Raw genomic sequence first — 16569 nt, forward strand, 5'->3', positions numbered from 1 at the left:
TCTCAAACAAATTTTTTTTTATTTTTAGTTGTTCAATCTTTCCCCCATTCCTTTACATATATTTTGTTACTGCATACATTTGCTTACATAATGTTTATTGAGTTTGAACTGTATTTTTTTCAAACCGCTAATAAATAAAAATCACAGTCTCTTAGTTGCAGTAAACTATAGGCAAAACATTCCGCTCATATTGCAGGGTAAACATGAACTTGTTTGGTCCAACGACGTTCTAAGTAACGTTTATGGTACGAAGGCTATTCGACTTAAAAATCAGATTGAGAAAAACACAGCAGGCTTCTTATCAATACCGAGAGAAATGACAAAATATACAAGAGTGGCAGCATTTGCTTCTTCATGGAAGGGTGTTTAAGATCAGCGGCTAACATAGTGTTACAAAAGTGTCACAGAAGAGCTTGTAGCCTCAGGCATCTCAGGGGAAATAACCTTTCGTGGCAAGAGGGAAAACCCCTGCTAGCCTGCCGTGAAAAAAATATTGCGACTGGTTGAACAGGATCAAAGAACATGAAGTGAAAGGACTCAAGCATCCTCCAAGATCTTGTCTTTAAAAAAAAAAACATTGCTGATTAGACATTGATTTGTCTTTTGACGCAAAATTTCCCCAAAATATCTCGGGAATAAAAATGGGAAATCAAGGATTATAAAGCAATTAAGTCCCATGGATCTCGGTGTGTGAGTTGTGGCATACAGCAGCATCTCACTAATGTTTTCATTTGCCGCTTGGATAATAGTGCTTTGGCGCCTCTATTATTTTCAGAATCTGAAAATCTCTTCAACGCCGACAATCGGCTAAGTGACATCTTCTAGGTTGATGGAGATCACCTTTTAAAACAGCTGATCAAGTAAAAATTCAAATTTCTGACAATAAAGTGGAGCAAGCATCTCCTACTTTGTTCATAACCTCACCGGAAGGTTCCCAGTGTCAGCTCTTCTCCTCGTTACATTCACTGGACAATGTGTCAAAGTTTAATGACTTGTCATTGGACTCCTTCTCAAGTAACTTCCTCCACAGCTGGCCTTGAAAAATAAAACATGAAAAGGATGGCTCAATATAGGACAACAGAACACTTTTCACAGTGGTACAGGTGAGGAACATTCGAGTGTCCAGAACAGGGGTGACAAACTTATTTTAGCTCAGAAACCACGTGGTAGAAAACGCTGGACTAGTAAATTCATACCCGTCAACCTGTACGTTTATGCCGTACAAGTTACTTTTAGTATGCATTTTAAGACGTGTAGGACATATAAGAGAATCTGTACGGAAAAACGCATATTTGTCAATTATGGGTATCATCTGATATACACCGATAATCACGAAACGGCAAATCAATCAAGTCAAACGGGTTCGCCGCGGTAGCCTCTATCTCGGTATCGTTTTTTTCATTGCAAACGAAGCGAGCGGTTAGATGCTACTGTGCGCATGCATCTGCCACCTCGGATTTCATGTGGTAGTTGTGTAGTGAAAGGAAGTCCGTCTCTTTTTAGAGAACCGGCTTTTTCGGCTCACCTCATTAAAGGGAGCCGGCCCTCAAACGGCTCACTTGCTTTGATACATTAGATTACGAATTATGTTGTATGAAAAAGAAAAAAAAGGAAGACAGGTTTGTGGTTATCCCTTTAATCAGTATATTACCAATAATAATTTAATGCAGGAAATGAATTAATAATTTGAATAAGAAAATGTATTATTCTACTTAAATATATTTGCATGTATTTTTTCCTTCTACAGTGAACGTCCAAGCGACTTAATTTTCAAACTTTTTTTTTATAATAAACCTCAATATATATGATATAACGAAACACATGTACAATATAACATGTTATACTACATAAATAAACACGTTTGAAAAAAAATATGGTGTAAGATTTTTTTGTATTTTGCAAGGGAAAATACAACATTTTGTAAGGGCATGGAGCCCTGGAGCTTGACAGGTATGTAAATTAATGGAATAAGTGCCTTAGCTGTAGGGCTGGGTTAATTTTGGAGGATCACAATTAAATTATAAATATGATTCGGGGGTGTTTCATTGTAAACAATTATTATTTTTCCCTCAAAATGCATTTTCTTTTACTTTTATTTTCTTTTAAACAGCTCGTCAGTGACTTCCATTTTAAGTAAAATAACGTCGAGATGGGTGTTTCCTCAAATGATCTTTGGTTGATAAATGGTAGTCAGCAAATACAGTCACATTGGGTAGTTTGCTTTGGGAGTTGAACCTGGCTTTGGCGTCACCCAGTGGACATTTTTAAAACTGTCATTGACTTGATGTGGCTCATTTTTCTCTTATGGTTCTCTCAGCATTGTGTTGCAGGCCGGTTAAAATCTGTTGGCGGGCCAGATCTGGCCTGTGGGGCTGAATGTTTGACACCCCTGGTCAAAATGGTTAAATTAATTCCAATACATTGTGATTACATGCTGAACTTTTTTTTGGTGGATATTAGGATCATACAAGACTTGTAGTTAGTTTTAATCGTTTTTGACTCCTATTTTTGTTTCTTATTTCTATTTTTAGGAAGATAGATTTAATGATCTATGCCATTTTTATGTGCAATACATAAGGAATGTGTGTTGACTGCAAAATAGTAAAGAATGGTCTGATGATTGGAAACTGGAATCGTCATGTGACTAAGCTTGAAATCAACAAAGATGTAAACGTAAGACATTTACACCACCGGGCCGCACAAGAGAAAGAATAATACCTTAGTTTTGCTGATATTGAACTAATGTTGTGTATACACGCATGTTTTTTTCATCCCAAATATAATATCAAAGTTTGGCTGTGCGTGACACCAAGGTTTTATGGTAGTATAACCACAAATTAGAGCAAGGATTGGTTAGACGTCTAAAATCTTACCTCATCTGCCCAACATTGGATACAGCAGGAATTGAACCCAGATCCCAGCACTGAAACCTAGCCACAATCACCACTAGGATTGTCGATATCAAAGCTAGTGTCATAATGTTTTATCTCATCATCACACTATTTTCACTCACTATGCCACATTGAACGTTGTAATTGATCATAATAGGAAAAAGTTCAGCCAAAACAACGTTTTATAATGATTGACAGATCGCATGCACCGCAAAAATAAAAAATGTGGAGCCACGAGTTTGACAAGTGTGATGATGAATGAGAAAATCGAATGACTTTTCTCATGTCATATTACGCTACAAAACTCAGGAGCCGGGACTCTTACTCTCAACCAAAAAGCTAAGCTAATGTCCCAGAATTAAACTTTTGTTGCGAATGCACCGAAAGATTTATTCGAAATGAAGAGAAACTACGCTGACGGGGATCCACGTTCACCCCCTTGACGTCACGAGCACAAATGACGTGTGCTCGGCATTCGCGCTGTTTATACGCGGAGAAAGGCGTTTGACTGTCACACGCGTAACACGCTAATTTCACGTAATAACACCGCGATACAGGCGCAGAACATGCTATTACCATGCTCCACCCACGATTACCCGCTGAAATTTCCCGTCCTACCCATGTGTAAGCACGCCCTGGCCGCGGCCAGAGCACGTCATTCCGCGTCATTTCTGCGTCATTACCTCGTGTTGACCACGTGTGCGGCACGCCGTTTAACACGTGCTCAAACTTTTGAGCAGCTCAAAAGTTTTGAACGCGGCCAACCACGTGAAAATTTCCGACCGCGAGTAAAGCACTGCTCTATCTCGTCTACATGGCGGTCTCAATACGTCCAACAGCGCTCTACAGCATCTGCTTCACGGCTAGAAATTTCTGGCCGTGGTTCAGCCTCAGTTCGCTCGTGAAAGGCTGTGTGCCCGCGCAATACACAAAGAGGTAAGTATTAGTTTCAGGAGCGAGCAGCAGCAAGTCAACTGCAGGAGAGAGAGTGGGAAAGGTGAGAGGAGAGAGTGGGAAAGGTGAGATGGCACAACATTCATTTGGACAGGTAACTTAAAATTAGTTTTACCTGGTTATATCAGTATCAGAAATTATTTTCCCCCCATTTTATTAACACTCCACTTATTGAAACATGAATATTTTGTTTGTTTGTTTGATTGTACATGATTCAATTGTTTGTTTGTTTGTACATGATTCAAATTGAATCTTTTCTTCCGGCGCCGTCACGAATGGCAGCCACTCCAGCAGCTCCCGTGTTATTTTCGATTGTTCTCGATTGTTCTCAGCTCAGGGATGCTGCTGGAAATGTGAATTTCCCTTCGGGGATGAACAAAGTATCTATCTATCTATCTATCTATATAGACACAGTGGCTTTAGGCTTATTATAATTGTTTTGATAGTTATCATTACTAATGTTATTAGTGGACTGGGCATTGAGAATATTGTCATTGTCAGACATTAAAACAGTCCGTGGTACAGAAAAGGTTTCCAAAAAAGTACCCTCCTCTCTTTTTAAAGAATGTTGTCTACCGTATTATTTGGACTATAAGTGGCACCAGCCCAAAAATGCATAATGAAGAAGGAAAAAGCATATGCAAGTCGCACCGGGTATAAGTCACATTTTTGGGGGATATTTATTTGATAAAACCCGACACCAAAAACGTACATTTCATCTTGAAAGGCAAGTTTATCGGCACAACAGGGCAAGGTTGAATTGATCAAAACAGGCCTTTTAGCCCCTTCTTGCAGTTTAGTGTGAAAATGTGAAATGCTAAAACCATGTAAATGTAAATGGTCTGCATTTATATAGCACTTTTCAAGTTAATGAAGACCATCCAAAGCGCTTTACAATGCGCTTCACACTTTCCCTTTTACATACACTAACTAACCGATAGCAGCATCAGCCATGCAAGGCAACTACCTGCTCATCGGGGGCATTAGGCATTCAGTGTCTTGCCCAAGGACACTTCGACATTTAACACAGAGGAGCCGGGAATCGAACCTGCAACTTCTTGATCCTAAGACGAGCGCTTTACCTCCTGAACTACTGCCAATCCAAATGTGATATAGTATACCTGGTGATAATGTGTCAATAATTTGACAGATAAGTCTCAGGAGTGTAAGTCGCACCCCCGGCCAAACTATGGAAAAAAAAACTGCAACTTATAGTCGAGAAAATACGGTACATTTCCCCCCAAAACTACTTCGACTTTTATGTGTTAATTCCAATAAAATTTGCAAAGAAAACTCAGAGATCAAAGTATAACATGTAGTTACGTACTGCATTCCGGCTCCTGAGATTGCACCGGCTCCGTCGAGCTGGTGGCACCATGCTCTTGAGGGGCATCTGCGGCGTTTTCGCCACATTCCTCTTGTACGGCCCGCTCTACGCTTGCCAGCATTTCCTCGTACGCTCGCCTGGCCTCGGAAGACAACTCGATCATCTGGTGGTAGTAGTCCTGTGACAGCAGAGATATTGTAAGGTATTAATGGTTCTGTATGACAGTTTTACTCTATAAAAAGGACATTTGTCTCTTGTGTGAACTACCGTACATAATATACACAACTTAAAAAGGATAAATACCATAAATTCTGGACTACAAGCCGTTACTTTAGGCTACATTTTAAATACTGCAGCTTTAAATACGTTGTTGCTTATTCCATTTATTATTAATTTTTACGCAACACATTAACTCTAAATGCAAAATACCCTTTAAGAGAAATTGTTTTTAATTTGAATTTTTTTGCCAGTACATTTTTTTGCCAGTTTTATGTAGTACAAAACAGAAGCAAAATGGGATGTTTGCCAGTATTCCAATGTTTACAACATACTCACCATATTTCAACTTTTTCACCTACAAATCAGGTGCTTAATTTATACATCTGAACTGAACGGTAGTGGAAGTTTTTTATCAATAACACTACACATCATTGCCCCTGATATGATGTGTAGTGTTCTTTCAATCCAAGGAACGATAACAAGCGAATGCAATTTGGTCCATTAACGCAATAACCACCAATGACAACAACATAAAAAGACATGTACATGTTGTTATCTGGAACTATTCTCCACTGTATGGTTCCTCTGGAGCTGTCTTCTGAAAATATAGAGCTCACATTTTACGCGACGCAGCACTCATGCGCGTTTCCTTTGGGCGCAGTAATAGATATGTGCACATCTTCGTAGTCGCCACTTTGAATGATCACATCATCCGGAAACACGTGACATAAACAACTCTGAACAGAAAAAAAAACGACTCCAGCTGAAAACGGCGTCAGGTGTGTGGGGCACGGTGCTGTTGGCGTCCAGCAGCAAAGCAACGATGCCAGATTTCCACCCAATGTTGCTGGCGCTAGGCTTAAAATGTAAAAAATGGACATGAATAATCTCATTTCATGGTTGTTTAAGCCTGTATCTCAAAATCCAGTGCGGCTTGTACAAAGACAAAGTTGAGTTTCATTTTCAAATTTGAGCATTTGGCCTTTGATAAGTTGTGTCCTGTAGTCTGGAATTTATGGTATTTAAGCTATTAGATGAGTGTCTGCTGATGAGTAATTTTTCACTAACCTGTGCGCCGTCATAATTGAAGATGCCCACCAGACTGACGGGCACCATCTTGTTGACACAACGTCCCAGCGCCCTACGGGAAAGGGCAAATACGAACGGCACCTCCTGTTCGCGGCACGTCTCGATGATTTTGTGGAGCGCCTCGTCCAGACCACCTAATTAGAAAGGATGCTTGATACATGAGGGCCAAATAGATCTAATTGGACCCATTTACCTCTTCATACGAGCTTATTTCATTCCACGATTGTGCCTCTAGCTCCAATTGCTTGTCTAACGAGCACATTTTTCCAATTTGAAATCATTAAAATCGAATTAGTCGTTTCCGTCCTCCCATAAGCTTCCAAGTGAACCCTAAATACCTATCACACATTTTCCTGATCGCTAAAAACAAACATAAACAAATACAGGAATAAGACAAATAAGTTAATTTTAGGGAAATAAATGCGAGTTTATGATGTGAACTTACCATGGAGGGAGTTGCCGTAGCAAAAGTGGGCGCGTGATGCAGATTAAGGGGTGAGTTAGCAAGGAAGAGTTATGGATACCTGTCGACTTATACATTTTCCCCATATTACGTAACTTTTTTTTTAATAATTTCAAGTTGTGAACTTCTTATAATAGTTTTTAAATGGATTTTTGTTATTTGTTTTTTAAAAGGACCTTGACAATTTCGGCTCCAATCCGGATCGTCTCAGTCACTGGTAGCTGACGACAATGTCATTGTAGATTGATTGCGGTATTCTACATAAACTGTCGTAATAATAATAATAATAATAATGTGAGTAAATATGTGCCGCGTTGTGTTTGCAAGGTTTATTATCGCTTAATAAGGAGGATTTGCAATAATTGATAAGGGGAGAAATTATCGGAAGTTGACAGGTATGAGATTGAGAGACTTGATGACGATATATTAGCATTTACTGTACACTTACAATAAACGTTACTTTAAATTTACGTACAGACGCCCCCCTATTTACGACCATTCGACTTACGTAAAACGGTAGATACGAACATTTTTTTCGTGATGTCGAAAAAATATCCGGACATTGCTGTAAGCTAGATTTTGTATTGTGTGTGCACCTTTTCTCGAGTACAGGACACTACTGTAGTGCTTCTTTCCGCCGCTACCGGTGTGTGGCGCTGTGAGAGGTCACCCAGTATCCACCCCGAAGAAAATAATCTGCTTCCTCTTCCTAGTTCGTGTGCCTATGTCTATATTATCTCCGCTTTTTTTGGCCACTTTTTAACACAGCGGAGGACCTCTTGAAGCGCATCTTCCAAAAGTAAGTAAAACTTAACTTTCTTTATCCTTATAGAGCATATTATTTTATGAAATATTTATTTTTTCCGTACAAAAAATTACAGGTTAATTATACAAATTATAAAAAATATAGCACTGAAGCAACTTACGAACGATCGTCCGGAACCTCAATCTTAAGTAGGGCAGCGTCTGTATACACAAACGTTTTTTACAGCACTTTTTTTGCTAATGCTGACGGTAAGCGGTCATAGGTGTTGTGCCGTCCGGAACATTCTCTAGTGGTAGCCATAGGGACTGCTCGTATAACAAGCAAGAATTTTGTTGCAAATAAAACTCCTATACTGGATTTCTCGTGTTAAGAGGTGCTCCTATAAAGAGGTACCACTTAAATTTTAAATGGCGATGCAGTTTAAAGAGAACATGACGCACGGTCACACCTTTAGCCGAGACACGCTCGCAGTTGGGCGAGATGATGACGCATTTGACCTTGTGGAGTTTTAGGTGCTTGAGCACCTCCCGCAGGCCCATAACCACTCTGCGCTTCATGCGTGCCTTCATGGGGTCCTTCTGATAGAGGCGGTCCTGGAAACGGACCAGCTCCTTCAGCAGAGACGTCACACACTCGTCCACGTCTTTGCTAAGCATCTGGCTACAATACCTAAGTGCCAAAACAGCATTACAAAATAAAATGGGGGCAAGCTGAATTTTACAGGTAGGTTTTTACTTACTCTCTGAACTTCCTGCTGTGGATTTTGGGTCGATCCGGCAAAGTGACAGCTAATTCTTGCTGTGAGCACTGCTCCTCTTCAGTTTGCGCGCGGTCAGACTCTTCGTCTTCATTCTCTTGTTGTTCTTCACTTGCCGGAGAAGTGCCAACATCCTCCTCTGAAAATAAATGTGATTGTTCATATGGACTTTGATGGAATCTGTAGTTCACATCATTGAAATTATATTTAGAAACAGACTCCCAATAATGTTGTGAGGTACGAGAAATATCTTCCAAGTAAAGTTGTAATAGACCAATATGGTATTCTGAGTAACCAGTGACCATCAGGCATTTCGATGGTCTGTTGTGAAAGTTTAACCAGCTGATCCATGACTTTAACACTATGTTTGTCTTAAAGCGACAGTGTGTAATATTTAGTGCCTCCTATTGGCACGAAAAAATATTAATTTAGTGAAAAAAAAACAACACATTGATTTGAATGCAAAGAAAAAATACATGAACTATCAAACCAAAGTAAATTTTTATAATAAAAAAACATAGGTGGAGAATTTATTTCATTTACAAAGAGGAATCCACAATTATGTCGCCGCCATGTTTGTTTGGCATCCTGCCGCCATACATGGGTCACATGAGACAACGTAGTGCCATCTACTTGTCAAATATTACACACTAAGCCTTTAAATCAAACATTTCCAGAAGAAAGGTTTTAAAAGCATTTCATGGGAGGACAATAAGGACATGTAATGTAAGATCTAACCATGGCATGATCAAGAAAAGAATGTAACAGAATTTTTAGCTTAGTTTTTCAATATTATGCTGTAGTATTCTGAACTAAATTAGTAACCAACCCTACATTATATAAACACCGATGACAAGGGATGTTTTCTAAAGACAACAAATGCTATCCAAAACATCTGTTAACTGGTTTCTTTCAACAAATTATTCAAGCAATTATACACTTGGATCAACTCACCACGCTATGCAAACTCAACACTGTCCTCAAGCGGCCAGAGAGAGCTTTTGGTATGCATTTATCTAAAAAAAATATATAACCCTTTATGGAAATGATCTGAATAATTGTTTCTTTTTTTTTGGACATAATTGGGAAGTTATGGCGGGCTGGATTAAATCAAGATTATATGCAACGAGATTAGACACGGCGTAAAGCAGTGGGGCGGACCTGACCTGCGGGCCGTATTTTCGACATACCTTATCTCACCGTTAGATAATACATGCACTGACCTGTCACATTTGTATGACACTGCTCATCTTCTGCATTAGTAGCGACTGCGGAATCATTTTCTGGCAGCTCTCCTCTTTCCACAATCAAACGTCGCTGCTTCCTTTCCTCCCTTTCTTTGAGGATAACCTTAGGATGATAACATACTAGGTCAATGTTTTACTGTTGCATGAGATGCTAGATTAGAAAGTGAGGCAATTTGGAGTGATTCTTTTAGTGTGTATGGTTTTGTTTTTTTGCCCACAAGTTTAAAAAAAGGAAATTCATTTAAAAAGAAAAGTCACAGTGCCTCAAACATGTCTCATTCACAGCAGTTTGAAATCATGTATTAATAGCTCTCGCCTCTTTTTTGTTTTGCCTTGAATTTCTATAAAGGAAGAGATTGTTTTGATAATTCAGGAAATGATTAAAAAAAATTAAGTAAGCGACAAAAAGGATTTGTCAACAATTTACATTTCAAATAACTACAGTGTACCTGCCATCAGTCACTATTAATTGCAAAAAGCACTGAGAATCCTTAAAGAAAAATGACCAAATCCAATCTTGCGCAAACCTTTTTGAGAGCAGTGGGTTTCTTGGCTTTGGGCACCTCCCTTTGCTTGCATTTCTTCACCAGTGGGCCTGTGGAGTCCAGCGGGTTGTGAGCAATTCGGTCCTGCTGCCCGGGCACCTTCTTCTGGCCTGTTGTTTGCTTGTAGATTACTGGAAGCCCTCCACCCACTAGAGGGCCACATTGAGAGACACTGTAGGTTGAGGTCTTAATGATGGCCAGCGCAGGCAGAGCAAGTTTCACCTGAAATAACCTGCTGCTTCATTTGCTGAGATGACTGCTTGTTTTCCAGGACAGACAACATGTTCCCAATGTCCAACTCCACGGGAGCTTTACTCTTCTTTACAGAGGGCTTTGCGGCTTTCTGAGAGGTATTGAACCATGTTCATAGTTTTAATAACTTTAGTGTGGGTGCAAAATAATCACCTGTCCTTTCTTTGCTGGCTCTGAAGTTGGTGTTTTCGCCAGATTCTTTTGAGTGCTGTCATCTTGATGGATTTCCTTAGCAAAAAAAATCAGGAATAACAAAAATAAACACCTTAGAAATTTTACAAAGTTCTTTCTGGTAATGTCTGCGCTCCCACTCACTACATCACCCTTTCCAGTGTTTTTAATGCTTGTCAGTCGAATAGACAATGTCCGAGTTGGGGCCAAATCAGGAAATTCGTCTTCATCCTGGAAAACACCCTTATTAATTTACCATCACGTACATTTTGTACATCCGCTCAGACAGGATTTATCTTTAATTTAATCAAAAATGTAATATCTACCTCAAACTTTGGCGGCTCCTGTTGGATCGTTATATGTTCCGGCTCTGCTTCCATGTTGTCATTTGCATCTTTTCCCTTCTTTTTCTTCCTGCATTTTTTCCTCCCCGCTGCTATTCCTTCTACCTGCTTCCCAGCTGTTTCCTCAATCTGGTGAAAACAATGGCAAATTGCTGCTTTAAATGAGGCAAAACTCAACAACAATAAAGTATTAGACAGCCGTTCTGCAAACGATACTACAAACACAGACCTAAAAGTAATGTCCTAAATAAGATGGCATTGTTTTCAGTTGGTGCCACAGCTGAATAATGTATGTCTTTTGTATACTGACCTGCAAATTAGTCTTTTCCTTCGGGAACCTTTTTTTCGGCTGCTGAGAAGCGACGTTGGCCCAGGATGAAACGGTGTGGTAATTTTCTGAGGAAGCTGGGGCTTGGCTGTCAGGTTTTTGGGGCTCGCTTATTGTCAGAGATCCTCTAATTGCTGACTGTGTTATAGAAGAAAAAAAACAGTCAATATTGGGTGATAAAAATTAGATGGGTTTTTATCTAAAAGTACCTTCTGATGACCATCTACCAATGCAGAGATTGACTTGGGAGATTGGCTTCTCTCAGTTCCCACTTTTGGCCAACAGGATTCCTTGTGATTGTGCAAGGGCCCGATGTCTAACTGCGGGAAATCAGACATTTTCACTTCAAACTCCACCAAATCAACCGGGGCGGGTTTTGGTGTCCTTGTCGTCCCTGAATACTGAAAACCTGTTAATGGAGAAGGGCTCAATCAAGTATGATAAACATAGAAAAGCCAATAAAATCCTTTCATCCCAAATCGACCATATTGGTTTAATTGATGTACAACATCAGTAAAAAAAAAAAAAAAATAGTGGAAAATTCCAAAAAATACAATATATTTGCCAATGGATGTGTCACCAACAGAACCCCAAAATATTTGTGGCTTTAAAACAGGCTACCTTTAAAATGTAAAGGATAAAAAAAATACTAACTTAATAAAAAATACAAGAAAAAAATAGTCATCTCATAATACATAACGTTTGAATTAGAAATAAGTAATCAATTTGACCCTCTCAATCTTCAAACATAAGTAATGACGGGATCTTATTACCTCTTCTCTGTGCGCTGGCTGATTTTTTAGTCATGATACCACTTTGCACACGAGGTTCATTGTTCTTTGAAGTAGCCTGCGGAGGTTTAACTATTCATTTAGAAGACACGCATCACAATGACTACGTTTACATGCGGGCAATAATCAATTGGAAATGGAATATTGGATTTTCAATGCAATCTGAATGAATTTTTACATGCCTAGAAACAAAGGAATAACCCAGTATACAGAATATGGCGTTTGCAAGTATTCCGCGGGGCAAAGCAGGAGGAATGTCATTATGTAAATAGATCTTGTTCCCGCAATTAAGTTATTCTTTATTTAATATTGAAAATATTAAATAAAGAATAACTTAATTCATGTTACTCAACAAATTCAACAAAATACCAAGCTTGTTTCCTCTGCGCTTCAAAAGTGAGCTTTATTGTTGTGTCCCGTGTTTATGAGATGTGCGAATAACGAGGCTTGCCAAAAGCATACTTACATATTGATGGATGCATATATGGATGGATGCAACTGTTGCATCAACTGTATTTGTATCTAACAACCTCAGCATTTTCACCAGAAAATAAAACTGATATCTCCCTGAGAAATCAACCAGTACACTTGAGGCTTAGAGCGTAGGCCGGAGTTTGCGTGTATCATTCGTCTGTGTACTAAACTTTCCACAGTGCTCTGAGTCATAAAAGACCAACTCAACAATTGCAATCGGAAAACTCGGACTAAGACTTTAAACAGATTATTGTGCATGTTCAAATGGCTTTACATTAGAACTGGTAACGACTTCATTGTCATTGATATCAATGCTGTGAAAGATTATATGCAACGAGATTAGACATGGCACTCCAGGTCAGGAAATGTCAAATAGAGACTTTGAAGAGAAAAAAAATGATTACCAGGAGGAGTAGGCAAAAAATAATATATTTCAACATAGTGCTCAAAAAAATGGCCTACGTTAAAATAATAATAGTATGATGAAGAAGAATAATAAATTGTCACAATAGTGCAAGGAAAAAAGAAGCAATAACATTTAGTAATTTTAAAAAACTCAATTCATAAGGTATAGTTATATTTTTTTCACAGTTGCATTTGGCAACAACAAAAAAACAGCAAAAAAAGGAAACAAATTGTCACAAGATATGTTTTCAGTTTTGTGTGTTCGTTTAGGGTCGTGATGGCCATGCATAAGATGCCGTCTCTGAGGTTGTTTGTCCGAGTTTTGAGGGACCTGTAGGGCCTACCACAGGCTAACATTGAAAGAGGTGGTGGGGATTGTCTTTGATAATGTCAATGGCTCCGCTGCAGTAACGCAAACCAACAATGTCTACAATGCCGGCAGCATGGGGAGCGGTGTTTATCATTATCAAAAAACTGTCAATATTCCTTTTCTCATTGCCTGCATGTAAACATACCCAATGTCCATCACATTTTAACAGTTCCAGGTGGTTTTATAAATGCATTCTTCAAAATACCTCCAACCTCAACAATTGAAGCACATTCACCTTCTTGAAAAAGGCCAGGGTCAACTTAATCAATGGTCAAAGAGCCATACAATAAAGACAACTCACCTTTGCTCTCCAAGATAGCTCTTCCCCACCAATGTTTGACAGAGTGCTCTGTTTCATGGCTTTCTGATTGCTTTGGACGAAAGGGAGACAAAAAAACAGGCACTCATGTTAGATTTGAAGTTGAGCTAATATCAACACATTACTTATACTTTACAAGATTCTGTTATAAAGCACGCACGTCTGCATTTAAGGTAAACACAGAGTGCAAGTACTTTTGCTATTACTACGTCTGCAGCAAATCATATGTAAAGTGCAAATCTCATTTATTTTGTGCATTTACCTTCTTGGCCTGTGTTGCTGATAATCCGAGTTGGACACATGACGATTCAAAGTGCTGTGTTGTTGCCCAGATGACTCGGTTCTCCTCCAGGGTTCAGCAGGTGTCATTCTGCCCTCCTGGAGAAGGGGAAAATAAATACCAACAATCTTAAAATGATTAACAGTCAATGATAATAAAACAAGATGTCTCAATTGAGGTCAATTGGCCTCCATTTTAGTTTTAAACAGCAAACGTCTCGTTCTGAACTTTATTGAACAGACAGAAACAGAACTAGTCAACTTGAGTCGAACACAATTAAACTATTAGGAATTTTGAATAGTTTACGTTAAGGTGAACAAATTTAACTTCGGTGAGTGGGTTTGTTACTTCCCTGCTTATGTCTTTCCTCCTAAAAGTTAGCAGCGACACAGCTAGCAAGAAGCTAGCAGAGCTAGCTCAGCTTCAATGCCATATTTCCTTTCTTTTTCTTACCTTCTCCATCTTCTTATCGTCTCTTCTGACACCGTCACGTCGGTTTGTAGAGTCCCTGAGTACACCACGGTGCTGTCATTGTCTCCGTAATGGAATGAATTTGAGCAAAAGAATGATTAGCATACAAGAGTAAACTATGAACGTTCGAGTAAGCAAGCGGTGTGTTTACAATGTGGCGGATAGTGACACGTAACGGTATTGTTGGGTACTGCAATTATCATTGCGAATTTTTTTTTATGTCAGCGTGTTTTTTATTCCCCATTATGTGTATAGTTATTAACAGGGTTGGGTAGGGTTACTCTAACTTGATTACTTTCAATTACTTTTGGATTACTCCAATACCAAATATGCTAATAAAAGACAAAAGAAACTAAATATGAATAAAATGATGACTCACAACACGTGGTAAGCTTTCTCTTCTGGCTTTGATCTCTTTAATCTCCGGCAAAACTAACATAAAATGCGACAGAAACAAAATGAAAATAAATCCAAATAGCTTGCCAACATCATTTTTGCCGTTCCATGTATTCCGTTATTCCCCAAGCCTGCACAAAATTTAGTAAGTTTATTGATATTTAGTTTCTTTTGTCTTTTATTAGCATATTTGGTATTTGAGTAATCCAAAAGTAATTGAAAGTAATCAAGTTAAAGTAACCCCACCCAACCCTGGTTATTAAAAATGCATTATTTTGATTATGAAATAAAAGGATGAGAACTGTGTATTCATTGTACAGTAGGTTCAAAGTTTTGGTTGCGTTTACTGTGATTAAATAGTCTTTGGCAATACAATTATTCTTTGGTTTTATAGGGGTTCATAAAAAACCTGGTGCAAATAGTTTATTTTGCAGAGCCACAAATATAACTGCGATTTATATTTGCGATTTTTTATCTTGTGTGCGCGTTGGCTGCGGCTGCATCGGCTCGCTACAACGGGTCAGATGTATTGACATTTTGTTCTGTGTACATTGTTACAAAGAATGACAATACAAAGGAAATTATTATTATTATTATTATTATCAAGACATGTGATTTTTAGATTATATTGAAAAATATATTTGTTTTTGAGACAAATCTCTTCACAAATAGTTGTTGGGTAAGAATGAGTACCGTTATATGTACTTTACATTTTCAGTTTCAGGAAGTTCTTCCCATTACAATTTACCACGGGAAGCACTACCATAATTTTTTCCATTGCCCAAAATTAATATCCATCCATTATCTGTACCGCTTATCTTCAGTAGGGTCGCGGGGTGCTGGGCCCATCCCAGCCATCTATGGGCAGTGGGGAGGGGACACCCTGAACTGGTTGCCGGCCAGTCGCAGGGCACACAGGGACAGACAATTTACAGGGACAATTTGGACCGGCCAATTAACCTGACATGCATGTCTTTGGAATGAGGGAGGAAACCAGAGTGCCCGGAGGAAACCCACGCAAGCACGGGGAGAACATGCAAACTCCGCACAGGAAGGCTGGTAGCTGGATTTGAGCCCATGACCTCAGAATTGTGCCGCACACGCGCTAACCACCGCGCCGCCGTGCTAAAATTAATATCCATAATTGATATAAGAGTTTATTAAGACATCCACGCGAACATCACTAACACTGGAGGCGACCCAATGTAGCTAAATGCTATAAATATATTTTTCACAACCAGGGGCAATTTTAGGTTCAGAGCTTTGGGGATGCTAAGCACCCAGAGTGTCATATCACTTTCCCTTTACACCAGCATCCACATACAAACATCTTTCAGTCATTAAGGGCAAGACACTGAATCCCTATGAGTGTGTGTGTGAATGGGTAAGTGTGAAGCACATTGTAAAGCGCTTTGGGAGGTCTTCATTGACTTGAAAAGCGCTATAGAAATGCAGACCATTTACTATTTCTACGTTTTGATGCAGTAATACACATTTAATGCACCTGTCCTCTTGGTTGCGACCTATAGGGGGATATTTGATAGGACAATGATGTACAAACTAATGTCAGCTGCAGAACATTACGAGGGAAGAAATGCAACGGCAAAGTGAAGCCACCAGAGAGCAATGTCGGGGACATTTTTAAGCAAACTTGTTGCGAAACATGGCAAAAATATCAAGAATTTGCAAGCACTTTTCAACTCTTGAAAA

At 39.1% G+C, this 16569-nt stretch overlaps 1 protein-coding gene across 2 annotated transcripts; it reads right to left on the reverse strand.

Moving 5' to 3' along the window:
- Nucleotides 1-14622, reverse strand: secisbp2 (SECIS binding protein 2). Of its 2 annotated transcripts, XM_088336563.1 has the most exons (18): nt 14446-14622; nt 13975-14090; nt 13695-13764; nt 12127-12202; nt 11563-11762; nt 11336-11491; nt 11008-11154; nt 10826-10912; nt 10664-10738; nt 10481-10601; nt 10241-10407; nt 9690-9816; nt 8449-8605; nt 8158-8378; nt 6460-6614; nt 5173-5350; nt 925-1035; nt 1-852 (listed from the first exon to the last, which is right to left on the reverse strand). In XM_088336563.1, exons 1-17 carry the CDS (start codon nt 14452-14454, stop codon nt 941-943), a joined length of 2157 nt encoding a protein of 718 aa, XP_088192689.1. In that variant the 5' UTR covers nt 14455-14622; the 3' UTR covers nt 1-852; nt 925-940. The 2 variants fall into 2 exon arrangements, with proteins under 2 accessions (XP_088192689.1, XP_088192688.1); XM_088336562.1 differs by having other exon boundaries at nt 1-1035.
- Between the last annotated feature and the right edge of the window lie 1947 nt (nt 14623-16569).

The sequence above is a fragment of the Urocampus carinirostris genome, chromosome 5 (genome assembly GCF_059441175.1).
Source record: "Urocampus carinirostris isolate Australia breed hairy pipefish chromosome 5, RoL_Ucar_1.0, whole genome shotgun sequence".
Lineage (NCBI taxonomy): Eukaryota > Metazoa > Chordata > Actinopteri > Syngnathiformes > Syngnathidae > Urocampus > Urocampus carinirostris.

Coding starts and splice junctions, on each gene's coding strand:
- secisbp2 (XM_088336563.1), bottom strand. Junction 13,765..13,974: donor CAGCAACACAGGCCAAGAAG/GTAAATGCACAA, acceptor TTTCGTCCAAAG/CAATCAGAAAGCCATGAAAC. Junction 5,351..6,459: donor TCAATTATGACGGCGCACAG/GTTAGTGAAAAA, acceptor CTGCTGTCACAG/GACTACTACCACCAGATGAT.